Genomic DNA, 27202 nt, shown 5'->3' with positions numbered 1-27202 from the left:
GCACACCTCCCATGCCAATTTAAGGGGACATCGCCAGCGCCAAGTTCGTATGTAAATTTATCAACTCTTTGTCATTGTTTCTTTCTTCTTTGGCATCTATTGCGAACACTTCGCATGTTTTTCCTTTACCTTCCTTCTGGCCAAAAAGACGGAGAGCAGAATAATTAAAGACCCGAATCCAACGACAAATGCGCGCTCAAAGCTGGAGATTAGCTGGAGCGAGCAGCAAACACAGAAATCAATCAGCAAATAGCTCCAAATTAGTATGTAAATAATAATTTCTTTAATGCAAAAAAAATTGTCACTCTGCCTGCCCAAAAAGTAAAAGTGTTAAACATTGGTAAAATTATGTTTCAGTCCAAGTAAAGCCATGAAAAATTCCGCAAAAAAAATATACATACATTTTTACAGATCATATTTCACTTTCAAAAAGCCAAGCGACAAGAAATGGAGCCCCCAAGTCGGGGTGGGGGAGGCGACTCCCTTGTAGTCGTCGCTTGTAATTAACTTTAAGCCCTCCGGCAGCAGTCAGTGAGCCCTGCCACACTGTGTGGCAACCTCTTTCCTGTGTGCTCGTTGCTCGTTTTTCTTTCGTTACGCTTCATTTAATATGCAGTTCCTGATTTTGTTTTCACTCTTTTTTTGTCGGTCTCTCTGTCTGTTCGCATTGCCAAACGGCTCATTTATTTTGTCACATTGAAGCTTGAAAATGCATGTGGGAGTAGGGGGCTGGAATTGGTAGATGGAGTGGGAAAGGGAAGGCCAGGGCGAGTGCGACTGGGAGGCATGTACACATACATGTACATATGTACATTTTGTGGCTTGATTTTTCAAGTCTGATAAACCCGAGATGTTGGCTTTATTTATTGGTTTGTTTCACTTTCCGGAGCAAACCGCTATGAGGGCGTTTGTGGCAATGTTGTCTGTCTGACAATTGCAACTCAATTTGCCTAGCTTCGGTGGAATGGAAATGGTAATGGTAGATTTATGATACTAACTAAAATTAGGATAGCTGACGGACACACACGGTTCTGTAAAAGAGTAAAAGTGAGATCAAATGACTCACAAGGGAATTTATTTCGCCAGAAAGGGAAAGCCACAAAGCCGTACAAAAAACCTCCACACATTCATCAGGAAGAAAGAATATTGATTGAGTATCGAGTTCCTACTGGAAAAGTTTCTCTTAAGGGAGCATCTACGTTACTAGAAACAAAGCATGACTGTCACCCTACAGTATCATTTCACAAAACAAATTCTTAAATCAAATAAGCAAAAAAACTCACACAAATTGGTTTCAAGTTGATTGTCTATCGATGTTAATCGAATAGGCAAATATTTATCTGGCCAAAAGCATAGTGCAAGTGTTAAAAGTAACAGTCACAGAGCAACAAAACCACTATATACTGGATGTGCAAAAGCTATCAACATTTGTAGGGCATGACAAAATGTTGAATCTGCATACCACCTTAACTTTCAAACTTTTCCGTTAGTTGAAAAGAGATTCCCAGATTATGCAAGATTGCGCCAAAATTTCACATTACGCATACGCATCATATACGCATATGCAATGCATACGCAATGGGTGCAGCTAGCGGAAAATTGCCATGGGATTTCTGTCTGTCTGTGGTGGTGGGCGTCAGCAGGAAATCATAAAATTACAATTTTCATTGGACGGAACAAGTACATATATCTATCTATCTATCATTATACTGTATACTTTTATCCATATGATATGTCTGTGCATTTGAGACAGCTACAACAACCAACGATTACCTGTTCCGTGGGCAGAGTGTGAATGGCTTAGAGGCTGGAACCTGTCTTTGCTTTTGGCAGGCACATTGTCTGCCCAAGCTATAATTATGTAATTTTGTAAAATGAGTGAAATGCTCGAAGTAGTCATTTATTTGTACAATAAATTACAAGCCATAAATTTATATTCTGTTGAAATGCCAACTCGATTACACGACAATTGGCTCATTTGCCTAATTAAACGAAGCAGTCTAAAACGCCCACGGGCTAACGAGAAGGAACAGCAAAAGTGCGGGTGCTGATCAACAAGTCTCGTTATAATAATTTCCACCCAGTATATAATTAAACGATTTGCGCATTTGCCTATCAACCCCCTACCCTCTTTGTCTCACACGGAAGTCATAGACAGATGAAAAGATTACTTTTGCGTGCGACTAATAACAGTTGCTAAACGAGATATGTACACTACACGCTTTTTCGCCATTCTCGCTCAGAAAAATTATATTAAAAATGAATTATTTTCTAAGCCGCAAACAAAAGAACCATAGGGGGAAACATAAGACAAACAAATACGAAAGCCCAGCCCTAGTATGAAATTCTATCATATTCAGATGTACATATATATATATACATATATACATATATTTATAGTTTGATGTATCAATAGACATAAAAGGGCGTACCCGCTCAATTGTAGCGGCAATCAATAAACGACTTTTTCTCTGATATATTTTCATAATTGAATTGTAGCAAAAAATAAAAAGATTATTTTTGTTGAAAAATTAAGCCAAACATCAAAAAGAGATTGAGACACACACACAAATCATAAGGTTAAAGATTAATGTTGAAAGGTTTGAAGAGATAGAAAAAAAAGATAATTATTGTGGAGAGACCAGAACAAAGAAAACCATCAATTGAATAACTATGAAAAAGAATTACAATTAACTGAAAGGAATTACAATAAATTGTGTCCATTTGTACTTAAAGATTGTTCAAATCACAGCCTTGATCCAACTCTGGGTAATGCCTTTTGGAGTAAAATGGCTTTAAAATGATTCTAGTGGCGTCTCAATTTCTGGCTCAGACTAATTTCTGAATTTGTGCACATGACAATGTGGAAATTTTTTGTCCATAGCACCAATCAGCACTTTTGGATGAGAGTAATAGTCAATATTTGGATGGTACTCGAATGCGAAACGAGGAAACGTAAGGATCGTAATGCTCGATGTACTTTTTGGCATTGTATGCCATTTTCTCTGTGAGTTTCAGTTACGTACTGATGCGCTTGTTTTCGTTCCAATTGACGTTATTGATTTCGTTCATCTCGTGCCACTTATGATTGAGATCAACGCAGTTGCGACATCCACACACGCACACTTTCTTGTTGGTTTCGTTCATCTATTCTTTCGATTCTACTACCTTTTAATGGAAATAACTCTGTGAAGACTTATAGATGTTGATTGTAAAATAAATCATCCAAATTGAGAATCTATAACTTTAAGTCCCAAATGGCTACCAATTAAATCTTACACCTCCAAATTCTTCAGTCAAACCATATCAAAGCATTGAAATTCGACACTCGACAGCTGCCCATACAGTTTTGTAACGCAATGTAATACGTTTAGATCCCAATTTATCGTTGGTGCCAGGTTATTCGTTCACACTTGCTGTCCAACTCTTGGATTGGAGCGTGCTGTTGCTGCCGCTGCGTTTCTGTTGCTTCTGTTTCGGTGTCGCGCACAAATCAAATTCAAATTAGAACACACGAAAAACACACACGAATGCGGGCCAATTATGCAAATTTCTTAACGTCTGTCTCTGACAACACAACAGCCACAACAAAAATTTGCATATCGGTCAATTGTTGCACGATTTTGTGGTCTGCTCTGCGCACGCGTTGCAAATACCTAAAAGTGTGAACCAAAATTCACAATTTTTAGTGTAATGTTTCGTACTTCTGTATTTCTGTATTAAAGTGGAATATTTTTAGTGTAACGCACGTTCAATGCCAATATGACACCCCCACTGCTTTGCATAAACACACTTTTGTTGCTGGTCGGTCTTTTTTTGGACTTACTCGTATAAATAAACATGGTACTGGTACCGTGGTATGTTTTTTTTCTTTCTTTTTGTGCACCCACACACATTTTGAACTATTTTTAAACAAATGGCAAATCAATCAATGCTGTGGGGGAAGTCGAAAAATGTAATGCAAAACCAAAAATGAGGGATTAACCTACATAGAAACACTCGACGTGTACATACTATATTTCTGAGGCAAGACAATTTCTGGCCAAGTTACGCATCCGATTGATATGGAAATAACTGGAAATCAATACCAAATCGACCGCAGAAACCTCTCCATACAAAACTACTTTCGTTTTGGGCAAATATTGTAGCGAATACAACAAATAATAAAAAACTATTTCGAGCAGTTGTAGATATTTCCTTACTGCGGTTGGGTGACAGAAAACCTGTAAAGAAATATAATAATAATCAAAATAATTACACTGACCTTCGGTGAAGTGCCTTGGGTCCGCTACATAGCCACCACCACACCACAGTGGACTTGAACGGATTTGTTTGAAAATGATTTTTTCTGTGGTTATTTCGCCTTGTTATTTACTAGTACTAGTTGTGGCTAGAACTTCACTGGGAAATGTACAACAAAAATTACTTTCAAATGTCTAAATTATACAAAAGCTTACTTCACAAAATATGCTAGAAACATTTCCATAAAACTCATTGCATACAGAATTTCTGTAAAAGGGAATAACTTTTTACTTTCAAAATATATGATCATTCGTCCTACAAAATTTAAGTAACTACTTCCAAATTCCTCCTTTAGATGGAGGAATTCCTTTTTAATATCAAAATAAATCATAATTTATTCTATAAAATGTACTTTAATGTTAATGTAAATGTAAATTATTTACAAAATGTAAACAATTTCCAGCCAATTTCATATCAGATAAAATAAAAGACTTAGGCAACAAACTTGATCCCTTATTTATTTCTACTTTTAATTATTAAAGCTAGAATACTGTATAATTTCGGAAGATTTCACCACTTCAAACAGCTGTTCAATTCCCTAACCAATCTTCAAAAACAAATACTTAAGCAACGAACTTTATTGAATTCTACTGTGGATTGCTAATATCGTTCCAATTTCCATATTCCAAAGTCCAATGCATTCCTATTTGATTTCTTATGTGCATAAGAAGTCAAACGATAAGAAAACATAAATAAATTGGCAAATCTGGGGCTCCCTTTCGCCTTTTGACTGCTCCCCAGCGTAACATTAAATTTATGCCAACGCTTAATTAAACAAAATTAAGCTTAATTAAATTTTAATTAACACAATCAACTAGCGTACACACAGCAGGAACAAAGTTAAAGAAGAAACCGGCAAAACGTGTCCAAAATACGAAACCAATTTGTGAATGTGGAATACGGTCTGCGTGCCACAGAAAAAATTCCAACAACCAAAACAACAAAAAACGAGACTGCAACAACAACAACTTTGAGGCGGCGTTTATTTCTAGCTAAAAGTGCTGAAAGATTCAACGCATTCGCCAAAACCGAAACTGAAAACCAAAAACCAAAAACCAAAACGAGTGCAAGTTCAACGGGGAAAACGGGTTTTCCATTTCCCTCCCGGCCACAAAAAACACACAAACAGCATATGAGGAAGTTATTGCCTGAGCAGCTAAGCAAAGCGGAGTGCAGAGTGGTGGAGTGGGGCGGTGGAAAACTTAGTAACAGTTACTATTTAGCGGTCGGCCACAGCCACAGCATAAAATATTCACTAAAATTGCTTTTGCTCTCTCTCTCTCTCTCTCTGTGATTAGGATAGGGTGCAGGTGGAGGTGGTGTGCATCCGCTGCTCTGTCTGCGCTAAATTTAGACCTTTTCTTTTGCGGATTTTAGCTGTAAGACACAAGCGTTTCAATGTTAATGCTGTTCAACACTTATTTTGACAGCCTTAATGGGTGTAACAGTGGGACCAGAGCGATTGTTCTGAGCAGCCTTGAAAATCTTGAAGATTTCTTACACTAAAATCAGAAATTCGTTTTAATTGTTCTGTTGATCTGACAGGCCTGATCTCCAAAGCACTGTTTATCAACAAAAAAATAAATAAATAAATGAAGTTCTTGCACAATTTGGACAATTACAAATGATGTGACTGTCATCAGGCGACACGCGTATGGTTGAAGCGGTGAATCCTCTCCACCTGACTACCTGAAATAATAGCGAAACAACGAATTAAATTAAATCTAAACACAAAAAAAAGAGCTACAAGTGGACACACATGTCCGAGATGTGCTTCCCGTTGCCCCGAGCTCTGAGGCGGAAATAGACTGTGACATCCGCTGACAGCGAAAAGGTGAGAGGGAGACAATCAAAGAATCTGAGACCTCTGCCGCTCTATAGCTCTGTCTCTCCTCTGGCTCTATGGCTCTTCCCATATCCGCTGGACGTTGGCCGCAAATTTAATTAGAAATCTGCACGACGCGTCCACTGGGGAACTGGGGACTGCGGGGAGACTTCCAAGTCAGTTCAAAGCACTTTTGCTTCCGCCAAGAAAACAGCAAAGACTACAATACTCTTTTATACTATACGTATAGTTACATTTTCTCACTTTTGCAAAAGATAATTAACTAACAAAATTTCTTTCAGCTCTGCTCTTGTCATTCCAGCCAGCGCGCCAGCCCACACAGACGCAGTACAGTCGCAGTCACAGACTCAGTCTCAGCCGTAGGAAAGACTCAAATTAGACCGTGAAAGCAATAATATCAAAAGAGAGGCAAATAACCAGCAAAGCGTGCAAAAGGAAAAGCCAAGAAAATTATCGTTTGGGAGGGGGGAGTTCTTCTGTACACACAGTAGCAGTAGCCAGGGCCTAAAATAGCTAGAAAATTATTATTATGATAATAAATTAAAGTTGCCATTAATTTAGCCAAAACGAAACGCGAAGCAGCTCGTAGCCAGCTCGCAGTCAGTTCGCAGACAGACCGGCCCTAGACCCGCTGGACGGTAGCATAATAACAATAAATAATAATTTGAAATAGGCGAAGAACCAGAACAAAAAGGCAGAAGAAGCCACTGCAGCCTCCAACAATCTCCTCCTCCAATCCTCTAGAGAAAGAGAGCCGCAGCAACAGCAAAAAAGCTTAAACAAAAAGAAGACTCTGAAGAAAACCAAAAGTAGCTCGAGCGCATCGAGCGTGCAAATTAAAAGCGCACAACAGTAGCTCCCGAGGAGCTCCAACCAGAGAGCTATAGCCACAGCAACATGGAAGTGGCTACAACAAACAATCACAGTCAGAGCCATCATCATCATCATCATCATCTGCAGGCTGTGGCAGCAGTGGCAGCCCAGTCCCATGGCAGTGTTGGTGTTGGTGGTGGCGGGGGGGTCTCCGGCTCCGGCTCCCGTTCCCCCTTTCAGCGTGAGGTGCGTGAATGGCAACGCATCGATCCCAATACTGGTGCCCTGTTTAGCGGACGTTTGGAAGCAGATCGCTGGATAAATGGACCACTGAACAGCTACGGCAAGGTGAGTTACGAAATCTAGAGATGGTAACGTGATTAGCTACTATTTTAAGTGGAGCCCTGAACGAACTCACAGTTCTGTCTGAAAATGAGAAAATGCTCTCGAGGTTTGTGATTTTTACGAACCCTCAATCGGTCATCGGAAGAATTCTTGAACTATCGTATGCTCAGAAGTACCATCTCCAAACACAAAATCGAAAACTACAATGCGATTACTTTTGGCTCTGATTGATGGAACCCATGGATGGTCTTCCAGCTCTTCTCTGCTCCCGTCTAGACCTAATTGCTGTTGCTCTTTGTTTGTCCATCGTCTTTTAAATGAAATTGAAAGGTCCGGTACGCTGCTCTCCGCTCAAGAATCCCTCCAGACACTAGACACTAGAGACTCGGCTCTCTAAATGGAGAGGCGTACACTAATTTAGAAGAGACTGCGGCACTTGCCGCTTGATTGCTGGTTTAGGTTTTCTGGCTTCCTTCGATTTTAATCAGTTAATAGTTTATTTAGTTCAAGAATACCCAAGGCAATGCCTCTGTGAGTAGGCATACAACAAAAACAGAAACAGAAGTACGAAAGGAGACGAAACGATCAAATCATTGGAAATCAATTGGATACTCATTTTTTATAAAGACAAAATTAAATTAAATAGAAACAAGCATGGAATAACCATAAAAGCTCATATATTGGGATATTTTCGAACCTTTCAAATGCATTAAATAAATATTTTTGTGTAATTTCGAATAGCGGAAGTGGTAGAAGTGCCATTTCAATTGGCAGACAAATGTCTGGCATTTAATGATTGGGCAAGAACACCACACCGTTGGCAAATCCAATAACTTAAGAACCTGAATGATGTTGGCTGGTGGTTAGCGAATACCGCAGGTCCAATTGGACACTAGCTTCGTTTTGTGTGTCAGGCAACTTTTTCCCCGAACGCAACTGCAACTCGAACCGCAGACATGGACACAGACCAAGCCATGGACATGGCCACAGATACTGCGATACAATGACCGTTTTTACTCAACCATAATTAACAGGTCACACGCACACTCTCACATCTCGGTGAAGCGAAACAATCAGAGAGATAAATGGGATCCGAATCCGAATTGCTGAAATACAGAAAGAGAGAGATGAAGACGCAGTCGCAGTTGCCAACGATGTGTGCCACTTGTGAAGAGATTTCAGTTAAAAAACTTACGAATACGAATCATCATCTTTTCCATCATATCTGAGGGGGGCTTTCGGTTTTATCTTTTCGCGAGGAACACAAAGATGATAATTAATTCGAGCTATTCTTCAGATTTCACTTGTCTTTGGGCTATGGCTTGTCTGTCTTACCATTGATTGCTCTAGAATTTTGTCGGTTAATTATAAATGGTGAAGCACTTCGGGGGCCTATCGTTAATTTTATGCCTATTCATCCACTGGCAGTCCAACAAGCCGTCATCATTCCCATCCCCATCATCCCCACCATCCTCATCTTCATCATCTTGGTCGTGTGTGTGGTCAAGTTGGAGTCTTCGCGCCTCGAGTGCCTCCAAGACAAACAAAAAACCAAATAAAATTTCGACTGAAATAGTACCACAGATACTTAAACAGATCTAGACTCTAAGATACTCTACTCCATTCTAGCCGATTCGCTCTGCTCTGATCTGATATGCTCTGCTGCTAGAACTTCCATCAAATGCAATGACATCATGGCTTCGGTATTGGCGGTACTCAGACTCGAACTCCAGAGATTGATCCATATAATTATTTGATTTTGTTGTTGATTTTTTTGATGAATTTTGATCGGCTTATGAAACCATACTAGAGTATCACTACCCTGTCGTGAATGAGATCATAGTGGAATATCTTGTGTTGACCTTAGGTATTGGATCTTTAATTGTATTTCAAAATATTGCGAATTCTCTGAGTACTTTTTTGGATTACAATTTTGAGAATTTTACTCATGAAGTTCATTGTGGATGTGGATGTCCCATCTTATCCTAACTAGCCATCGATTTGGCACTCTTCCTTTCCTATTCCCCCAAACATTAGTATCTCTTTAAAATCCTAAATAATTTAATAATTATTTTATAAAGTACTAGGTGGCAAGCCCCCCACACATTCGCTTCGATCATGCGCCAACTTCCAGTATGAGTAACATATCGGATGGTGACCCAAAACTTTTTTTTATAATAGAGAGGTATTTCCGTATTGTAAATACCTAACCATTTATCAGGTTACCTCTTTTGGTTGGAAAATCAGTTATTATACCAACAACTGTAATGATCGGCAGCGGTTCAGTTCAAAGTTGACATTTGAAATGCAATCTTCCTGGAGCCAAAAAAAAATTGCGATCATTTAATCACCTGGAGCCAAATCATTTGCCGATCATTTAATGACCGAACAGTCACTCAATTTGGGGACTGTTACATTCACCCGATCGCTGTTGATATGCCCTTTTGCAGCGATACTTTTATGACTGCAGGGTATTCGGGAAGAAAGACACAGAAACAAGCCATTGAAAGTTGTTTCATTCCGCTGACTTTGTACCGTACCTTATCGCGATTGAACTTTGTTGCCACTGAGCGGCTGACGATGCCGATGTCTCGATGTCGAGGCCTGACCAAAAGATGAAAGAGGCTTGGGAGAGGCGATCAATACAATCGACGGGAAACGATCAGCAGTCGTAAGAATTTGCTAAGAGTAGTCCTAGTGCCGATGCCAGTGTCGGTACTGCTGCATCAGTTTCAGTTTAAAGAGGTGCTCGATTCGATTTGATTGCCAAGTCCGGGATTTATATCAACCGATGTCCCGCTGCTTTCAGATGTTCGGATGCTCTCAGATGCTGTGCCGACAAAGTCAATGCAAAGGCAACGCTTGTGCCGGCATAGATCACAGTGAAATCAATTTGGCAATAGTCAATAACCGAGAGGAGAGCAGAGCAGATAGCAGATCGAAGACGCACCCAGGCATCCAGTCATCCAGTAACCGTTAGGCAACAGTTAGACACACACACACACAGATGGATGGATGGATGGATCCATGACAACTTCTTCATTAGCATTATGGATTGTTGCAACAGGCCAACCGACAACAGAGCCGAACCGAACCTAACCCAAGAAAAGCAATGGCAAAAATTTACATTTTGCAAGATTTTTCCAACATGCAAGCGCAAGCTCAAGCTCCAGCATTTGAATTATTTGCCGGCAGTTGGAGTCTCTGTTTCTCTATTTCTGGCCATGTTGCCACAATGTTGCAGCCGTCTAACGGTACAAAGCCGCTGGCAATGCCGCCGCCGCCACCGCCTTTGTGGGTCACTAGGTTGCCACAAGCACAAGTCTAACCAGATAAAAAGATGCTGCAAGTACTGCAGAAGACCAGAGGAAGATGCAGCTAGCCAGCCAGCCAGCCAACCACTCGAGAGTTTTTAACTTGTGGTCAAGGTGTGACGACTCGTTGTGTGTACTCGCATCTACTTGTATCTATGTGTATCTACAGATAGGAGTACATATATGTTTGCTCTGTAAGCCATTAGGCCATTTGGCTTTGGCTGCCACACGTAAATTACTTGCAACTAATTGAGGATGTCAACTGACGTGTCTTACTTCAATTAAGTGCTTCCTCTGCCATTAATGAACCCCATAGTGCGACTGAATAAGCGACACTGAGGAAAATATGGATGGATGGATGGAGATGTGGTTGGCGGGAAACGACTTGGGGCATCAACTTCAATGACGCAAACCGGGGTAAACATACATACATACTCGTACATACCACTTGTATGATTTACTGCGAGCACTCGCCTGCAGCCCCATGCTCCATGCCCCTACCACTCTCGACTATATAGAGATATAAAGCCAACGAGATCGTGACAGAAATAATGCATATAAAAATGTATATTATTATAGTTTAAAAGGCACAAAAGGTCCAACAAAATGGCCTGTGCAAAAAAGCACCTCCCGTCGGAGAGCGCAGGAGAGCAATTTGTTGGGCGCACACTGGTGTGGGTAATAATTGGAATTGGGAAAGAATCGGAATCCCGTAATTATGTGTCGAACATGCAAAATTTCATCAGGATTCGAGGACAACCATTTATTCTGTTTCACAATTCCCTCTCAAAATCCTAAATGGACAAACATTCCATTTCCCATTCATTACACTTCTTTAAGTTTTTCAGATTTCCAAGATGTTCCATTCATAAGCGATAATTACCATTACTATTTGAATGGCCTGCATCCCACTGTGCACTGTGCAAGGTATGATGTACCAAAGTCAGTGCCAGCTAAAAATAAAAAGAGTCAACGCTTTGGCATGTCTATGCAGGCGATCTGTGTGTGAGAGCTGCCAGCCATACAGCCATCCTAGCCAGAAAAGGCGACATGCATGCCACAGACTGAAGGACTGAAGGACTGAAAGACTGAGACAGCCGGATAGACACAGACATGGGGCATATGCCATATGGCGGAGCAGAGTCCACACAGCAAGAGCCGGAGTCAGCATCAGGGCAGGAGATAGACAGTCAATCTTATGGCCACAAACAGCCAGACAGCCAGCCACGACCAAGCAGACGACGCCGAAGACGATGTCGACTGCGATGATGATGATGATCATCATCATCATCATGGTGTAGCATCATTAAATTTGTTTCAGAGCGTGGCCCAGGCCCAAGCGAAAATATTTTGGCATACTCGTACTCCGTAGTCCATAGACCATAGAGACCAGACGCTAGAGCAAAAGCCAAAAGCAAAGAAAGAAAAAAAAACCAAAAGCAAAGCCAAAGTCTCTTCCTCTACATCATCACGACTTTGGCTGTTATAATATATGCGAGAGCTGGGTTGGTGGCTATGGCAAGTCGTGGCAAAGTCTGTGAATTTCATTGAACCTTCAACTTGACTTTGCGATTCGGATTTGGGATTTTGGATGCAGCATTTTCAATTTGGTCTTCGGTACTTACGAGGCGATCTGCTGCAGGCCTGGCTAGCTCTCTCAGGTCGTATATACTCTGCGGTTGCAGTGGAGTGGAGTGGAGTGTAGAGTGTGGTGTGGCGGCTGCTGGTTGCTGGCTGCTGCTCAAGTTCGAGATCATGACACTGATCGCCGGCTGATCATTTTGGTCATGCTAAAATAATTCATTTACAGTTGGCTTTCTTTCGCCAGCTGTTTGCTGCTGCTGTTGCTGCTTTGATTGAGGCACCCCCTCTGGGGGACAGCAAGCTGTGAGTTTCAACAGCCATGCAGATTGGCACAGCTTAATTAGCCCGAGCCCGAGACAACGAGACTCCAAGATCAAGACCAAGACTACAACCAGGCCACAAAAACTTGCCTGCCAGGCAGCCAGCCAGCCTACACATGGCCGACAACAGAAAGCTAAAATGGCACACAGCAAGACTCTGCGAAACGGCAGAACAGCTAACATCGAACAGCATTTGGTTAGAACGAAAAGAGGTCATCGATAGACAGGCACACACTCGCTGCACAAAAAAAAAAATATAATACCACATTGCGAAAAAGGAGGTTCAGTGCAACAGCTCTCCAAACAAAGTACAGAAAAAAAGAATCTCCTCCTGACCATGGGGCGATATGGCGTGAGAAACTCTGGCAGAACGTGCATGGCCCAAGGGTTCGAAACTTTGCTGTGCTTATGCTCGTACTCGTAATTTATGTCTGTCTGTACCCTTTCTTGGTCACAGTCTGGGTCCCGGATGCCGGGTCCCCAATAATCTGTGCTCAAGGATGAGTGAGACTTTTGGGAGACGCAGAAATTATTATATTTCAGGCCTGCGGTCAATGGAGAAGCTGAAAGTTAAACTGAGACCGAGCTGAAGTGAACAAATGAATGAGAACTTTTCGAAGGGATATAACCCTGAACTGAAATTCGGATACGGTGCATAACAGAAGCTGAAGACTGATGGGAACTCAATGAGCTTGGAGTTTGAGAGAGAAGAACCATTGATGATATCTACTCGCTACTCGCTACAGTTAACACTCGTTAGTAATGGAACAGAGTTAATTTAAATCGATTCTGCGATAGTTTGGAATCAAAATGATCCATGATGGAACACCAGGGCTACCAAAACAACGAATGGGAAATTACCGTCTTGATCTTTATATGCTACCTAGAAATACTTATCTGAATCTACTTCCCACTATTACACAAAGAACTGTAAGTCTCCTGCTGAAGTAATACTGATTATTTTCCCATCTAATGAAGCTAATTATAAAAATCTCACCACAGTCTTTTTCTATGGCCTATTCTCTAAGACAAAACAAAGAGGCAAAAAGTCTAGAACCTCAAAACCCATGACATGACTCAACCCCACAACAAAATGCATAGAATATGAATATTTCATTGTTTCTACCGCCCTCCGGAACAACAGAACATTCAAATTTTTGTATATTCTATAAAGACAATGCTGCACTTTGACTCTGAATCAGCCGTATATTGTGCTGCAGCATTTCCATTTGGTCATTGACACGAATGGGCCACAAAAACTGGACATGGACATGGACACGGGGACAAGCTGGGCGGAGCGTTGCAGAGCGGACAGGCCAACAGCGAGTTCAAGTTTTTATTTGGGGCATATTATACATTTTTAGCACTATAAATCATCAAAGCAATCGATTGCCACAATCGATCTTTGGCCATTTCAAATGTGTTTTCCGCTTTTGCAGTGTTTTTTTTTTTTACCTAGATACCCTTTGCAGAAGGGGAAACATTACTTTGGGCATAGTTTTGAAAGAAAAAAAATTCGGTCTGATTTTGTAAAGTAAAATTTATCAATATTGGATGACTATATCATGCAGCGAATGGTCGTAACGTTAGACTCTGTTAGAAACATACTCAATCTGCAAAAGCGTATGACAGACTTCGGCTTCCGCAGCTGTCCTTTCTCTCCTCTGTTTTTTATTTCTTCTGTGGTGTGTCATGGCACGACCCAATACACGGATCTGCTAATTGTTGGAGTCTATGGGTGCAAAAGGGTGCAGTTTGCAGTTGCAGTTGGAGTGAGCTCTCGAGAGTCTCTAGTTTGATTTGTGGCTAACGTTGGGTCACGTGTGCCGTAGCGAGCGGGCCCAGCTGTCCAGATAAGAGACGCACGGCATGGCACGAAGCACGGAGAAGTGATCAAGCGGCTAGCGCGACGCTTGACGGTCAAGTGTTTAGTCTGGCAACTTTCATACGCCCCGTTGCCGAATGCCGAATGCCATACGACAATCCAAACACTTTAACGCCCCACACCGGGACACACCCACAAAAAAAGCCCACAGATATACCGACAATCGCCATCGGATTGCTTGTTTAATGTTTTATTTATATCATTTGTAAGAGATTTGAATGTTTGTTTGGGCAGGGAATGGCCAAACGTAGCCGTTTATCGGCCGTAATTGAGATATTAATTAGATCAAGCGGAATCGAGTGATTTTCGAGTGTTCGGATAGCTACAAAGGAATGAAAATGTAATGAAAAATAATAAATAAATTTACAAAAATTGTGGAAGCACTTGAATCGGAGACCTATCGAATACTAAATCGTCAACATAAGGAACTCTTAAGAACTCTTGGACTCCTATGGAATGAAATATCGATCATAAGGAAACCACTGACCATTCACTAGGGATCTACACTTCCAACACCCCAATCGTCCAACTAAATTTACAAAAAATCTTACTAAAATACTAAAATGCCAGCACAAGAAACCAAAAACCGAAATTAATTTTAATACAACTCCTTTGATCCACTCATTATCCTGCCATCACTGAATCCCGCAACTCTCTTTCTCTCTCCCATCTCTCTCTCTCCGCCAGATATCCGATTCCCAAAACATCTCACAGCCAAACGGCACACAGCACACACAACGCAAGCAGTTGGAGGTGCTGAAGGCACGCACCGCCAACGGCGCCATGCAGGTGATACGCACCCAGACAGTACAAAAGACCTCATCCACCAGCACATCGCGTGGTTGGGCCACATCCTCCACATCAACCACGACCCGCACCAGCAACGGCCACCTCGGCAGCAGCACTGATCCTTCTCCGCCATGCCATATGCCGTCCATCTGGGCCCCGCCATCCATTTCGAGGCCTTCCTCTCAGAGTGTTGACATCTGTGAGCTTAGCGATGATAATAGCAGTCTCAGTGGCAGTCTCAGCAGCGATGTTGGCATCGTATCCCCATCCGCGTCTGCATCCGCGTCCATGTCCACGCTGAGCAAGCGCAATGGCCAGGAGCTCATCGACGATCATGTTGATTTTGTTGTGATTAATGGTGAAGCCAGCGATCAAGACGCTGACGACGTCGTCGTCGCTCATTTGCACAAACTCGGCCACAATTTGTTACCCGATACAGCTCCAAGTCTGAAATTGAGTAATCTAATGGTAAGTCCGAAGCCCATTGCCCATATGCCCATTGGCGGCCATTGGCTATTGGCCAGAGACTCGACTCAACTCGACTCGAATATGCGGTAGTCCAAGCTTTTGTGCCTCTACAATTTTTCACTCGCTCGCTTCTTGTGGCATTTCTTTTGGTTTTTGTTATTTTGGCTCATTAGCATGCGCCGATGTTTGCTTGTGTTTTTCTGCTTTTGCCTTTGCGTTTGCTTTTGCAGTCATTTTTCTTTCGAGTCTGCTGGAGGAGTACGGGTAATCTCCTGCCACGGCCACGGCAATGACCGAAAATGGCCAGTTGTTAACGGTCTCGTCTCTGATTATTGTTGTTGTTATGGGGAAAATGCTTATACTCGGAGTACACTGAGAGCTACGGGAAAACAAATCATGAAAACTTGTAATGATCCATGGTGGGGGTAGGTGGGAAAATGTTGATGGCAGGGACAGCAGTTCTCGAACAGATTGATGTGAATTGCGGAACCAAATGATAATGGGGTACAGAAACCAAGAAGGAAGACTAAGATAATAAACGCCTTCATCGGCAGAAGCTTGATTTGCAGTTTTCTCTTTTATTATATTCTAGAGTACTATATTTTCCTGGTTTACCCAAAAGACTCCCAAACCTTGATTGAGCTATCGATATATATTCATTATATCAATGGCAAGCACGATATTTAATACATAGGTATATCATCGAAAGATTCTAAATACATATTGGTAAAAATTACTTTTTTCGATACCACAATCATCATTTTCTTCTCACTTCCCATCTGTAGATCCGACACCGACACCCCTTACCTTTGGGGATTTCCTTTCAAAAGATGAGGTCACCTGTCACAGCCATAAAGGGAGTATCCGTAGATTAATAGACACAATCATCAGACAGGCTACCAAAGAAAATTAACAAAAGTCACGGCTCGTCTCCACTTGGCAAAATGCCATATATCACTCCAGAAAAAACACTAGACTAGACGACACCACACCCCCGCGTTTCGTCTGACTGTCTGTCTGTCTGGTTCTAATGAAAGGTTGAGTCAACCATCACATCGAAATGAAATGGAATGAAAATCAATAATAATTGCCCAGGCCCAATTAGGCGATGCTTAGCACTTCAATCGGTCGGGACGGGCCATTTGGGTCATGACCACAATGGAAATTTCTTTGGCAACTCTCGCTCATTAGGCAGCAAACTGTAAAAACTGTCTAATTATTGGGCATCTGCGAAAGTGTCTTGCCTCAAGACCTCAACGCCCACAATCAGCAGTTGGTTCTGGTCCATAAATCTTGACACGAAAAATTTCTTTGGCAACTTATGTTCGTTCGTAAAAGTAAAAGATAGAAATGTAGTAACAAATAGACAAGTAGGAAGAGATATTCAATAAGGAAAGATATACATTTTCGAGAGGGTTTCACCACAATGGTTTTAAAAAAGTTGTTAAAGTTAAGGAACCTATAAAAAAAGTTATTGGTGAAAACTTGATTAGTTTTCGTTGGTAGGAGAAGTATTTGAAGGGGATGCTGGGATCTTACTTTGTATTGTAGGATTTCCCTTCGAAAATATTTACAGCCAGTTACATCAATGGATACGGAAACATTCATCTCTTTGGACGTTGATATGCAATACCGACCGAGGGCCGCTGCCGCATGACGCGTTTCGCACCATGTAGGAGAGATAGATGTTAGATTCATATTCGAAAAAAATTGAAACTAAACCGAGCCAAAAGAGCTAATAATGCATTCAAAATAAAAAATCAGTTACTAACTACGAGAAAGCTATGTTAGTATAAGTAAGTATTTAAGAAGAGTCCGTGCTTGAGACCATCTGTGGTTCATCCAAGTAATAATTCGACCTCCAAACGGTAGGAACAAAAAGATCTAATATGAATCGTGCATGCGGCTCAACAATTCAGGGCTATCAGGATCTATAGCTTTTAGGGATTTCCAAATACTCATTGCGACTTTTGGACGTTGTATATTATTGAATGCTATGACATGCATTCCCTAACAATCATCGTTAATTTTTATAACAAAATATCATATTCTTTCAATGCGGAAACTCATTTTGCTATGGTTTAAATTACTGACCGATTGCGAGTTAAGTGCTAAGCACTTCCTTAAGCAGTTCCTGCCAAACAATGCACCCACTCCCAGTCCCAGTCCCAATCTCACTCCACTCCTCCGAGAGTATACCCGTAACAATTACAGCAACAGCAATAATAAATATGTATAACCAGAACAAGAGACACCCGCACTCGAGCAAGCGCTATAATGCGCTCAGCTCTTCTTTGTGATGTGATATTATATTATTTTATTTTTATATTTTTACTTTTTTAACCTGTGTTTTTTGTTGTTGTTTCTGTCCATTTACAGAAAAGCAGTTCGAGTATTTCCAGCCAAAGCAGCAACAATTCAAATTTAACAACTGCAACAGCCACAGCGGGCAACACCCACAGAAGTGCGGGCAAAATAAGCCTACATGCAATTGTTGGACCAGAATCATCATCATCCACCACATCCACACCGTCGTTGTCGTTGTCGTCCGCATGGGCCAAGCAGCAGCAGCAGGCCGACTTATATGGCCAGCCACCAGCCAGCAGCAGCAGCAGTCGCGTGGGTGTATCCCAAGCTCAGCCGCAGCCTGGTACTGGAGCTGGATCTGATGCTGACGTAGCTGTTGTTGTTGGTAGTACGCCAACGCGACTTCGTCGTGATTTGGAAAGTTTCCGGCATTATAACGATGACGCTGCCAACGACGATGATTTGCGGTGAGTGAGTGAGCAGCAGCAGCAGAATTGAATCTTTCGAAAACTCAAACTTCATGGCATTATCTGAATGGCTCTCAGATCCCAAGCACACACATTACTCGTACCTTTTATTTTTTCGGCAGGCTCAGTGCACGGCATCAGCGTCGCCAGCAGGTGTCCCAGTCGGTCTACGCACCACCCTTGGCAGCCATCGGCACAGGACTGGGACTCCAGCGATCACGCTCCATATCCACGGATGATCTCAGCAACGATTGGGAGCGGAACGAGGAGCAGGAACAGGAGCCAGGCGAGTGGCGACGCGTCAGCAAGCTGCGTCGCTCCTTTCAGTCGCAGGATCATTACAAGACAGCCTCGAAGACGTCCACCATCACACGGCCCCGTCCCCTGGACTTGCCCAGCAATTCGGTGAGTGTGGCCCGCATGCGAGCGGAGCTGGAGAACGGTCGCCGCCTGAACACGGCCATGCGGAACAATCACGTGGATCTGGCCGCCCTCGACACCATTTTGAACAACCCACAACAAACGACCAAGCCGACGGTGGCCAAGAGGAACACTTTCCTCACGGCCGAATCCCTGCAGGAAATACGCGGCAAGCTGAAGAAACTCTCCGACGAGAGCTTGTACAAGGAAGACTTCCTCGCATATCACCAGGCCAGACCCAAGCTCAGGGAACAATCCGAGGAGTTGCACGTTCCCGTGCAAGTGGCTGCCCCACTGCCTGCACCCTCCGCCTTCCGACCCGTCCACAACACCCACAGTCTGCAGTCGCGCCAGCGTCAGAAGGACACCAGCTCCAGTGAATGGCATTTGCGTCGAAAGTCCTACGGCTTTGAGAAGATGTCGCCACCGGAGGATAAGAGTATCTTTCGGGTGGATGCCTCCACGGACAGTGGACTGGGACGCTCGGGCGAGCAGCTGGGCAATTGGTCGCCCACGGAAAGGGAACGAGAGCGCACCGCAGCCGCGGCAGCAGCAACAGCTCATCTGAACAATGGTGGAGGCACCATTATACACTTTGGACGCCTGCCCAAGCCCCCTGCCAGTCCTGCCAACGAGGGGGAGCTGAGCAAACGGCACTCCATCGCCGTGGAAGAGACCTGGCGCGACATTCGCAAGACATCGCAGGTGCATGTGAATGGTGGGACTGTAGCTACCACCAGCACCAGCACCACTAATAGCAGCAGTCACCTTCAGCGGAGTAGTGCCCAGAAGCGAGTGGAATTCTGCAAGACAGAGGTACACTTTGCCGCCGAATCGGGCCGGGTGAACATTGTCGAGACAGATGGCAAGCCGCCGCCCACGAATAACTTTCGCCGACGACGACGCACCACCGCCAGCGGACCGCTTCAGAGTCTCGTGAAGTCAGCCAGTGCCGGGACCAACGGCAGCAGTAGCAGCAGCACCTCGAGCAGAACAAGCCACGACAATGTGACCCACTTTGGGGATGATCCACAGCGACGTAAGACGATAGCCACCAGCACAGTGGCATATAGAGCCACTCTCATGGATCCCCCGGAGGTGGTTAGCCAGCCCACATCGACATCGACATCGACAGCAACATCATCCCAGGTGACAGTCACGACATTGGCCAAACCAGTTCTAGAGCCACGCTTCAGTCTGACGGAGTCGACGTCACGGAACAGCTACACCTCGACCAGTGGCGTGGATACGACAGACAATGAAACGGATGAGCTGTCCAACATTCGGGGGATACTCAAGAACAAGCCGGTGAAGCCGAAACCCTATCATCTGGGGGAGAATATCGAGAGTGCCGATGTCCTGTGGAGTGTCCCGGCAATGAAGGGGGAACGGGAGAGTCCCTCAGGCAGGGATAGTGGTAAGAGTCTTTCAAAAATTTAAATAGATATATATGTATAATTGATTTCTTATATGTATATTTGTACCCCCAGGAATCACTAGTGACTCTCCTATATCAGTTAAATCGGTGGCCGAACGCATACGGATTGTGGAACAGCGACAACAAAACCAGAAGCAACCCTCGCCCGCAGGCAATGGATACTCGACGAAGATCAATGTGAGCCTGGGCACGGATGAGTGGCCAGAATCAGGTTGGTATTTGGAATACTCATAGTCGGGTAGTTCTTTATCTAGTTGGTTTGCCTGTAGATTGTGTTGTAGATTTGTCTAGCAAATATTTTGTTGTTTAGTTTATTTCTGGGATTTAGCAATGGACTCCACTCCACTCCTCTCCTCGAACTCTCTGCTCTCTGCTCTCTCTTTGAATTGAACTCGTAATCGCTCTCGTAATGCATGTGTGTCCTCCACTCTCGTAAAGCTGCTTCTCTACTCCCTCACCTAATGCTACATTTAATCTCAATTTCTAACCCAAAATAAAAAACTGAATAACCAATCTTGTCGCGGAGCAACCGTCTCTCTCGATCTTCATTCAATAATAAAACACCAACCAAATACCAACCACACCAACAAAACACTTTCCGCACATTTCCCATACAGGCACACACCATTATTCTCCACTCCATCGTCGTCCCAGTGCCCAGGAGTTATTGCTGGAGGACCTGCGCCATCATCAGCGTATCCTGGATGAGGGCCTCAAGTCCACGTCGCTCATCATGAAGACCATGCGCTCGGCCAGCGAATTCGATGAGGCTATGCGACGCCTGAGCATTGCCTCGATCGAGTCCGCCCTGATCCAGCCCTCCATTGTAGTACCCACGCCGATGCTGCGCTCCCACAGCTACCAGGAGGAGACGTCATCCTCGCGCCGCACTTCGACCACCTCCATAACGAGCAGCGATCTCTTTGCCAGTGCACTGTACGATTCGTTGCCTCGCACACCGTTGGCGCCGCCGCGTCTCAAGCTGCTAGGCAACACTCAGATACCCGTGAGCCAGCAGTTGACCCAGCTCCGGCGGCTGTACGATGCCGCCGAGCAGGACGAGGACAGTGCCGATGAGGAAGTTAAGCGATACTTTCGCGACAACAACAACAGCGACAGCGGCGGCGGCACCCAGGCCAGCTCCTCCCCGGAGCCATCAGCAATGCATCATCATCAGCAGGCGGATGTGTTCAAGGGAAGCGAGTATTCGAGCAGCTGGAGCCGCTTGAAGGCGAAGCGCACCATCTGGAAGATTGAGGCACAAGATCAGATGCTGCAGCGAGCAGGTAACATCAGGTTGATCCATTCCAGGGGGGGAGGGGGGTAGATGGTTAGAGGAGTTCATTTTAGGGATCAGGCACAATGGGATCTGCAGGGAGAGCAGTCGGCCATCGTCTCATCACCACTTCTCACTCTCTTCGTTCCAGATCTACCCAAATCGAATGTTATGAACATAGCCCTCCATTCGCCGCGTGTGGAGAAGCCCAAGGCCACGCCTCCCACTCTGCGCATTGGCCAGCTCATTCCAGTGGCCAAGCCGCGTACCCTCTTCATTCAGCCGCAGCCAACGTCTGTGGAGACCCCTGGAGACGAGTCCGGCAGCGAGTCCCTAAAGATTGTCAAGGAAGCGCGGGGTGCACGCAAACTCCGCGAACATGAACTCTCCTACTTTGGAGTCCAGCAACAGCAGCAGCAGAAGCAGCAGCAAACGAAACTTTCCTCGCCCTGTACGAATCCCAGAAGAACGCTGCCTTCGCGCAGCAAATTAAGCCACTCGGAGGAGGTGGCACCCACAACGACGACCACCAAGTGGCAGTTGCTCAACGATCGACCAGACCTGCTAAGGCACAGTCCACAGGACAACGACTACGAAGACGACGACGATGATGATGATGATGAGCACTGTTATGAGAACATTGCCAACGAGTTGACCACAACATTCCGGGTGAAGTCGCCATCGCCCTCGCCTTCGCGATCCCGATCCCCCGGCAGCTACGAGCGGAAGACAGACCTGCAAAGGGATGCACAGATCCTGAGCGAAATGACCCGTAACGCTGATCAAACTTTGAAGGTATGTTCGGATGATATCAAAATGAAGAGAAACTTCTAATTTATCCATAATTCTTTAGGCTCTATCTGATGAAGCGGCCATCAAGGATCAGCGACGACGATCGTGCTCACTGCAGCGTCGCAGTGGAAAACCCCTGGAAACCATCGACGAGAAGGTCAACAAGGTCCACAATGGGGATCGTCAATCGCTGAGTGTGGCTCGTGGCACCTTCGCCTCGGAGGCGCGTCGCAATTCACGACAGTCCACGCCCTCGCCCACGCCTACACGGGCACGCAGCTCCTCCCAATCGTCCATCGAGTGCTGTCCCCGTGACCGGTCCCGATCCAGCTCCCGCGAGTCGAACACGCAAGGCGCCGGCTCCTCGGACGACCAGGCCACCAAGCACCGGGCCGAGCGTCTGCGCATGCGCACCCCAAAACGCGAGAAGTCGCGTCAGGAGCATCTCGAGCATCGATCCAGCCGGCACACGCACGCCAGCAAGCCCAGATCGAGCTCAAGCGCCACAGCCCATGCTGCGGTTGCCACTTCCTCGTTGGAGGCGAAACGTAGCTCCCATCACAGTTCTCACCGTCTTCGAGAGGTGGAACACTCCATCGAGAACAAACACAGCTCGGGAAGTCGTCTGCTACGATCCTCACGTGTCAGCGATGAGAGTCGATCGCGTCAGAGTGCCCTACGCGAACGGGAACGAGAACGGGATAGAGAACGCTCCCGGGGCAGCGAGAAGCATCGCGAAGAGCTGACACGTTCTCGGGGTAAGTGATCTCAGGGACTACAAAGGACTATTCCACAGAGGATCGATCCGAAAGAAAAAAGATGAATTGCTTATCTCTTGCAGAATTACTCGTTTTGGGCTTGCTTATTATGGGTGCCACACAGCCCCAGAGGATGAGCAAACGTTATAGGTTCGATAGATGAGTTATAGATCGGATCAGATCAGATTAGTTAAACCAAACTAAACAGCGCACACATGTACACCAATAACAGACCCAAGAAAATATATCTAATACCACAGTTCCATTAGCAGCACATTGGCGAATGATATTCGTTCGATTATAGCCGATAATTATAATTATTGCTCGGTGAATGCCACAGTGGAATAGGGGTTTATCAATTTAAATTGTTCAGGTCTGCCTAGGCACAAGTTATATACAAAATATCAGGGAATGAAATTGATAATTAAGTTATGAAAAATATCCAAAAACTATTAATTTTCATTCCCTTTACACAGCACAAGTATTCACACACCACACTCACAGTTTAGTCTAAAACAGTTAACAGTCTTGTTAAGTTTAGTTAGTTTAGTTAGTTATTAAATGGATTTCTCTAACTAGCTTATTTCAATTGTCAAAGCAGGCACCATAGATTGTTAAATTTAATGAAAATTCATTTACAATTTTCTTTGAGAGATCTAATAAGGCAATCCAATAACAGTTTCACTCTCTGAAAGATGTACACAATCTCCCCCCTCACCGTTTTACACCTGTACTTGAATCTAAACCAGTTAACGGTCTTGTTACTGCCAGTATATTCATTCAACAAAGGCTAATATATTTCTTACTCCTTCTGCAGGTCACTCCAGTCGCTCTAGGCCCAGTAGCGAGCAAGCGGATCAGGCAGCCGGGACGCGGGAGAGTAGCAGACCAAGTAAGACGAGATCAAGTCGCAGCAGTCATGAAACGACGACCGCACACAAAAAGTCCACTTCAGCAGCAGCAAAATCATCGAAATCTACAACGCATAAGCCATCAGCCACCACCACAATTACAACCACCAGCACGAGCACCAACAACACCACAGCTACAACACCATCCACGCACAACGAACTGACGTACGTATACGTAACGAATTTAGCCCATACAAAATCCGGGGAGGAATCGGAAGCTGAGGCCAACGAAATCAATGCAGATACAGATGCAGATGCAAATGGAGATTATGCCAGCATTGAGGAGATATCGAATGCGAGTCCGATGGTACCACTGCCACCGCCGCGTCGCAAGCGTAAAAGATCTTTGATACCAGTGCCCGTACAGCCCACCGCCTCCTATGAGTACCGCACCAAGCTGGAGATGATTCCGCCCAGCTACTCCAATCAGTCGACGCTCAGGTGTCGCAGCATGGCGCGGCATGGCATGAAGAAGCCCTCGCTGAAGGCCACCCAGTCGACCAGCTCGAGTTTCGCCTTTCTGCCGTATCTGCCGGCCAAGCGGAACTCTAGTGTTAGCCACGTCTATGACAACTATTTGCTGTACACGGCAGCCGGCGGTGCCAGTGCCAGTGCCAGTGCCAGTGCTAGCCAAAAGCTGCAAAAACTCCGTCCGTATCAGAACAATCTCAGCAATGACCATGCCCAACTCTTTGGCGGTACGGCCGGTACTGGTGCGGGTGCGGCTACTCGGGGTCCGGGTCGGCTGGGCGGCTGGCCAAAGCGTCTGAGAATGCGGCAGGTGCGCAGCAGTGTCTCCACCCACCAGCCCTTCGGCATCTGCACATGTTCATAGTCAGTGCTGGAGGCACACGCTCCATAGACACACAGTACAGCACAGCACACACTCATAGAGAAATGAAACCAAATATACATAAGAAAATATTGTATCGGATGCAAGGATCTCGATCTCGTCACACAAGTCACATTTAAATAATCCCAATGCACGAAAATGTTTGATAAATGTCTGAATATCCCACACTTCCTTCCACCCCACAATGATAAACATGATCCTAATCCCAGCCCCTCCACTGTGTTCCCTTACTAATACTAAAAACAAAACGAAAACCAAGCAAAACTACTGATCTGATCTGTGAGAGATTTTCGTTGCTAATTTTTTGAATATTGTTTTTTTGGAGCGCACACAAATCAAACCAAAACAAAACAAAACAAATGAAATCCAAAAACCCAACCCGGCCAAAGCACACACGCACAAAAAGGGCAGGGCCAATGAATCCATTTGTTGGATTCGTTGTTCCATCTGGTTCTGTTTTTACTTTTCACAGCGTAAGCGTTTATTTTTCAAAATTTTGTTCTCTTTTTTAACCCCCAAGTATGGCATGTTGGGTTGAACCTATGGAGAATGTATTGGTATTATAGTAGTAGGAACTAAAGTATTGCATGGAATGTTTGGAATTAGTATTAACTTCCCTCTAAAATATCCTACTCTCTGTGATATATTTAGTTTTTGTCTCCCCAGTAAACCTTACCAAGTTCTGCTAACCTTTAACTGATACTTCTTTCGGATAACCATATAGTCTTATTTTTCGTAATTAATTGGTAAACTGTTTAACCTTCGACTGGGTGCTGTTTCTATCCAACGAATTGCATGTTTGTGAACCATTAAAAACCCTACGTATATTAATATCCAATCCTAACTCTATCTGACTGTCCACTCATGCACTCGTCCCCTCTATCGTATCGTATCGTATCAGTAGTAATCAACTCTAAAAACTGACTATGAACATGTTGCTGGAAACAAGAAAAGAAACCACAAAAGAAATCATCAATGAAATTGGAACTTTATAGATACGAAATACGAAATCAACATCAACATCAAGCCTTGATCTGTTCTATTTCTCCTTAGCAACCTGGAACTACGTAGTTGAAGTAGCATTTGGGAAATACTATCTCCTAAGAACAGTAGAAAAACTATTAAAAATACAGTCTTAACTCTATAAAATATGCAACAACTAATCAAACTAATTTTTGTGTATACTCCCTTTAGACACGGTAAAAGCACACTGAATGGACACCACCATCATCAGCAGAGCAGCAGCAGCAAGCATCATGGATCATCTGGGCATGGCCATCGGGATCAGCCCCATCATGTGCATAGCCTCACAACGACGACCATTGCGGCCTCCAGACATCAGCGGGATCGACATGGCAAGGATAGGAAATAATGGGAGCTCCAACGAAGCAACGAACTACTAAAACAAGAAATAATTAATTAATTTAAATCACGCATACACATAAAATATTTAATACTTACGAGTAATACTAACCCTTGAACGACAACCCTAATTCGATGAGACTTTATTTGTTTTTAGTAATTTTTGAAATTTTCTGGCATTGTGAATAAAATTTCAAACAAATTACTCGCGGTTGACAAAATACGATAAGAGAACGCCCCACTAACTGATTGATTAATATGTTCGATTGGACAAAATGTGACCTTGAAAATGTTCCCGATCCAGTTACAGTTCCTGTTCGCATTTCCATACATTTTTCACCTGCACCCCACAACCCCACAAACGCGCTTTGGCATTGCACTCGAAATTCAAGTATTAAACATATGCCAGCAATTTCCCAAAATGAAAAACTAAACACTTAAAATAACAAATGATACTCATATATATTCTTCGATAGCATTTAGTGTACGACAAGAAAAAGTGAATAAAAATAAATACAAATATATTTCGATTATACTCATGCATAAACTGAATATATTGCACAATAATTGAGAAGTTTTTTCTATTTATCTGATTGGAGATTGGGGGTATTCATTCCATCCCGATAGAAAGACAATATCCCTATTGTCACTGACGCCAAACGAACCATAAAGGGCGGAGAAAACTAAATATGAATGACTGTCAAAAATATCCTTGATCTTTTTTGTGTCTTTTCAGAGATGCAGGAAGCCCTGGCACGCCCAGGTCGGCTCACAAATAACGGCGAAAACAAGATATACCCGTCTAGAAAAAATATACTGGCCTCTAGGTCTTTGAGACTCCATCTGATCAAGGATTTTTTTCCGATATCAGGAAGCCATCGTACTTCAAATTTAGTGGCGCTCAAAACCGTGTTTGTTCCATTTTCAGTTTTTTTGAGACCAGTCGAACAGA

The 27202-nt window shown here is 44.0% G+C and overlaps 1 protein-coding gene across 11 annotated transcripts in view; it reads left to right on the top strand.

The window, feature by feature from the left end:
• Window positions 1-26807, top strand: part of LOC108163827 (serine-rich adhesin for platelets) — a 40834-nt gene extending 14027 nt beyond the window's left edge. Inside the window, exons 2-12 of one of the 11 annotated variants that reach the window (XM_033393270.1) lie at window positions 6430-7309; window positions 15097-15666; window positions 18046-18440; window positions 18563-20277; window positions 20351-20509; window positions 20916-21584; window positions 21726-22369; window positions 22428-23124; window positions 23208-23274; window positions 23942-24016; window positions 26083-26171. In XM_033393270.1, the coding sequence (XP_033249161.1) occupies window positions 7046-7309; window positions 15097-15666; window positions 18046-18440; window positions 18563-20277; window positions 20351-20509; window positions 20916-21584; window positions 21726-22369; window positions 22428-23124; window positions 23208-23274; window positions 23942-23960 (5199 nt within the window). In that variant the 5' untranslated portion in view covers window positions 6430-7045 and the 3' untranslated portion in view covers window positions 23961-24016; window positions 26083-26171. Of the gene's footprint in view, window positions 1-6429; window positions 7310-15096; window positions 15667-18045; window positions 18441-18562; window positions 20278-20350; window positions 20510-20915; window positions 21585-21725; window positions 22370-22427; window positions 23125-23207; window positions 23275-23941; window positions 25362-26082 lie in introns of those variants that run through there. The other 10 variants (XM_017299320.2, XM_017299323.2, XM_017299319.2 and 7 more) reach the window with 10 other exon arrangements.
• The last annotated feature ends 395 nt before the right edge of the window (window positions 26808-27202 follow it).

The sequence above is a fragment of the Drosophila miranda genome, chromosome 4 (genome assembly GCF_003369915.1).
Source record: "Drosophila miranda strain MSH22 chromosome 4, D.miranda_PacBio2.1, whole genome shotgun sequence".
Classification (NCBI taxonomy): domain Eukaryota; kingdom Metazoa; phylum Arthropoda; class Insecta; order Diptera; family Drosophilidae; genus Drosophila; species Drosophila miranda.
The sequence above is the reverse complement of the archived record's forward strand: the minus strand, read 5'-3'. Positions and strand labels throughout refer to the sequence as shown.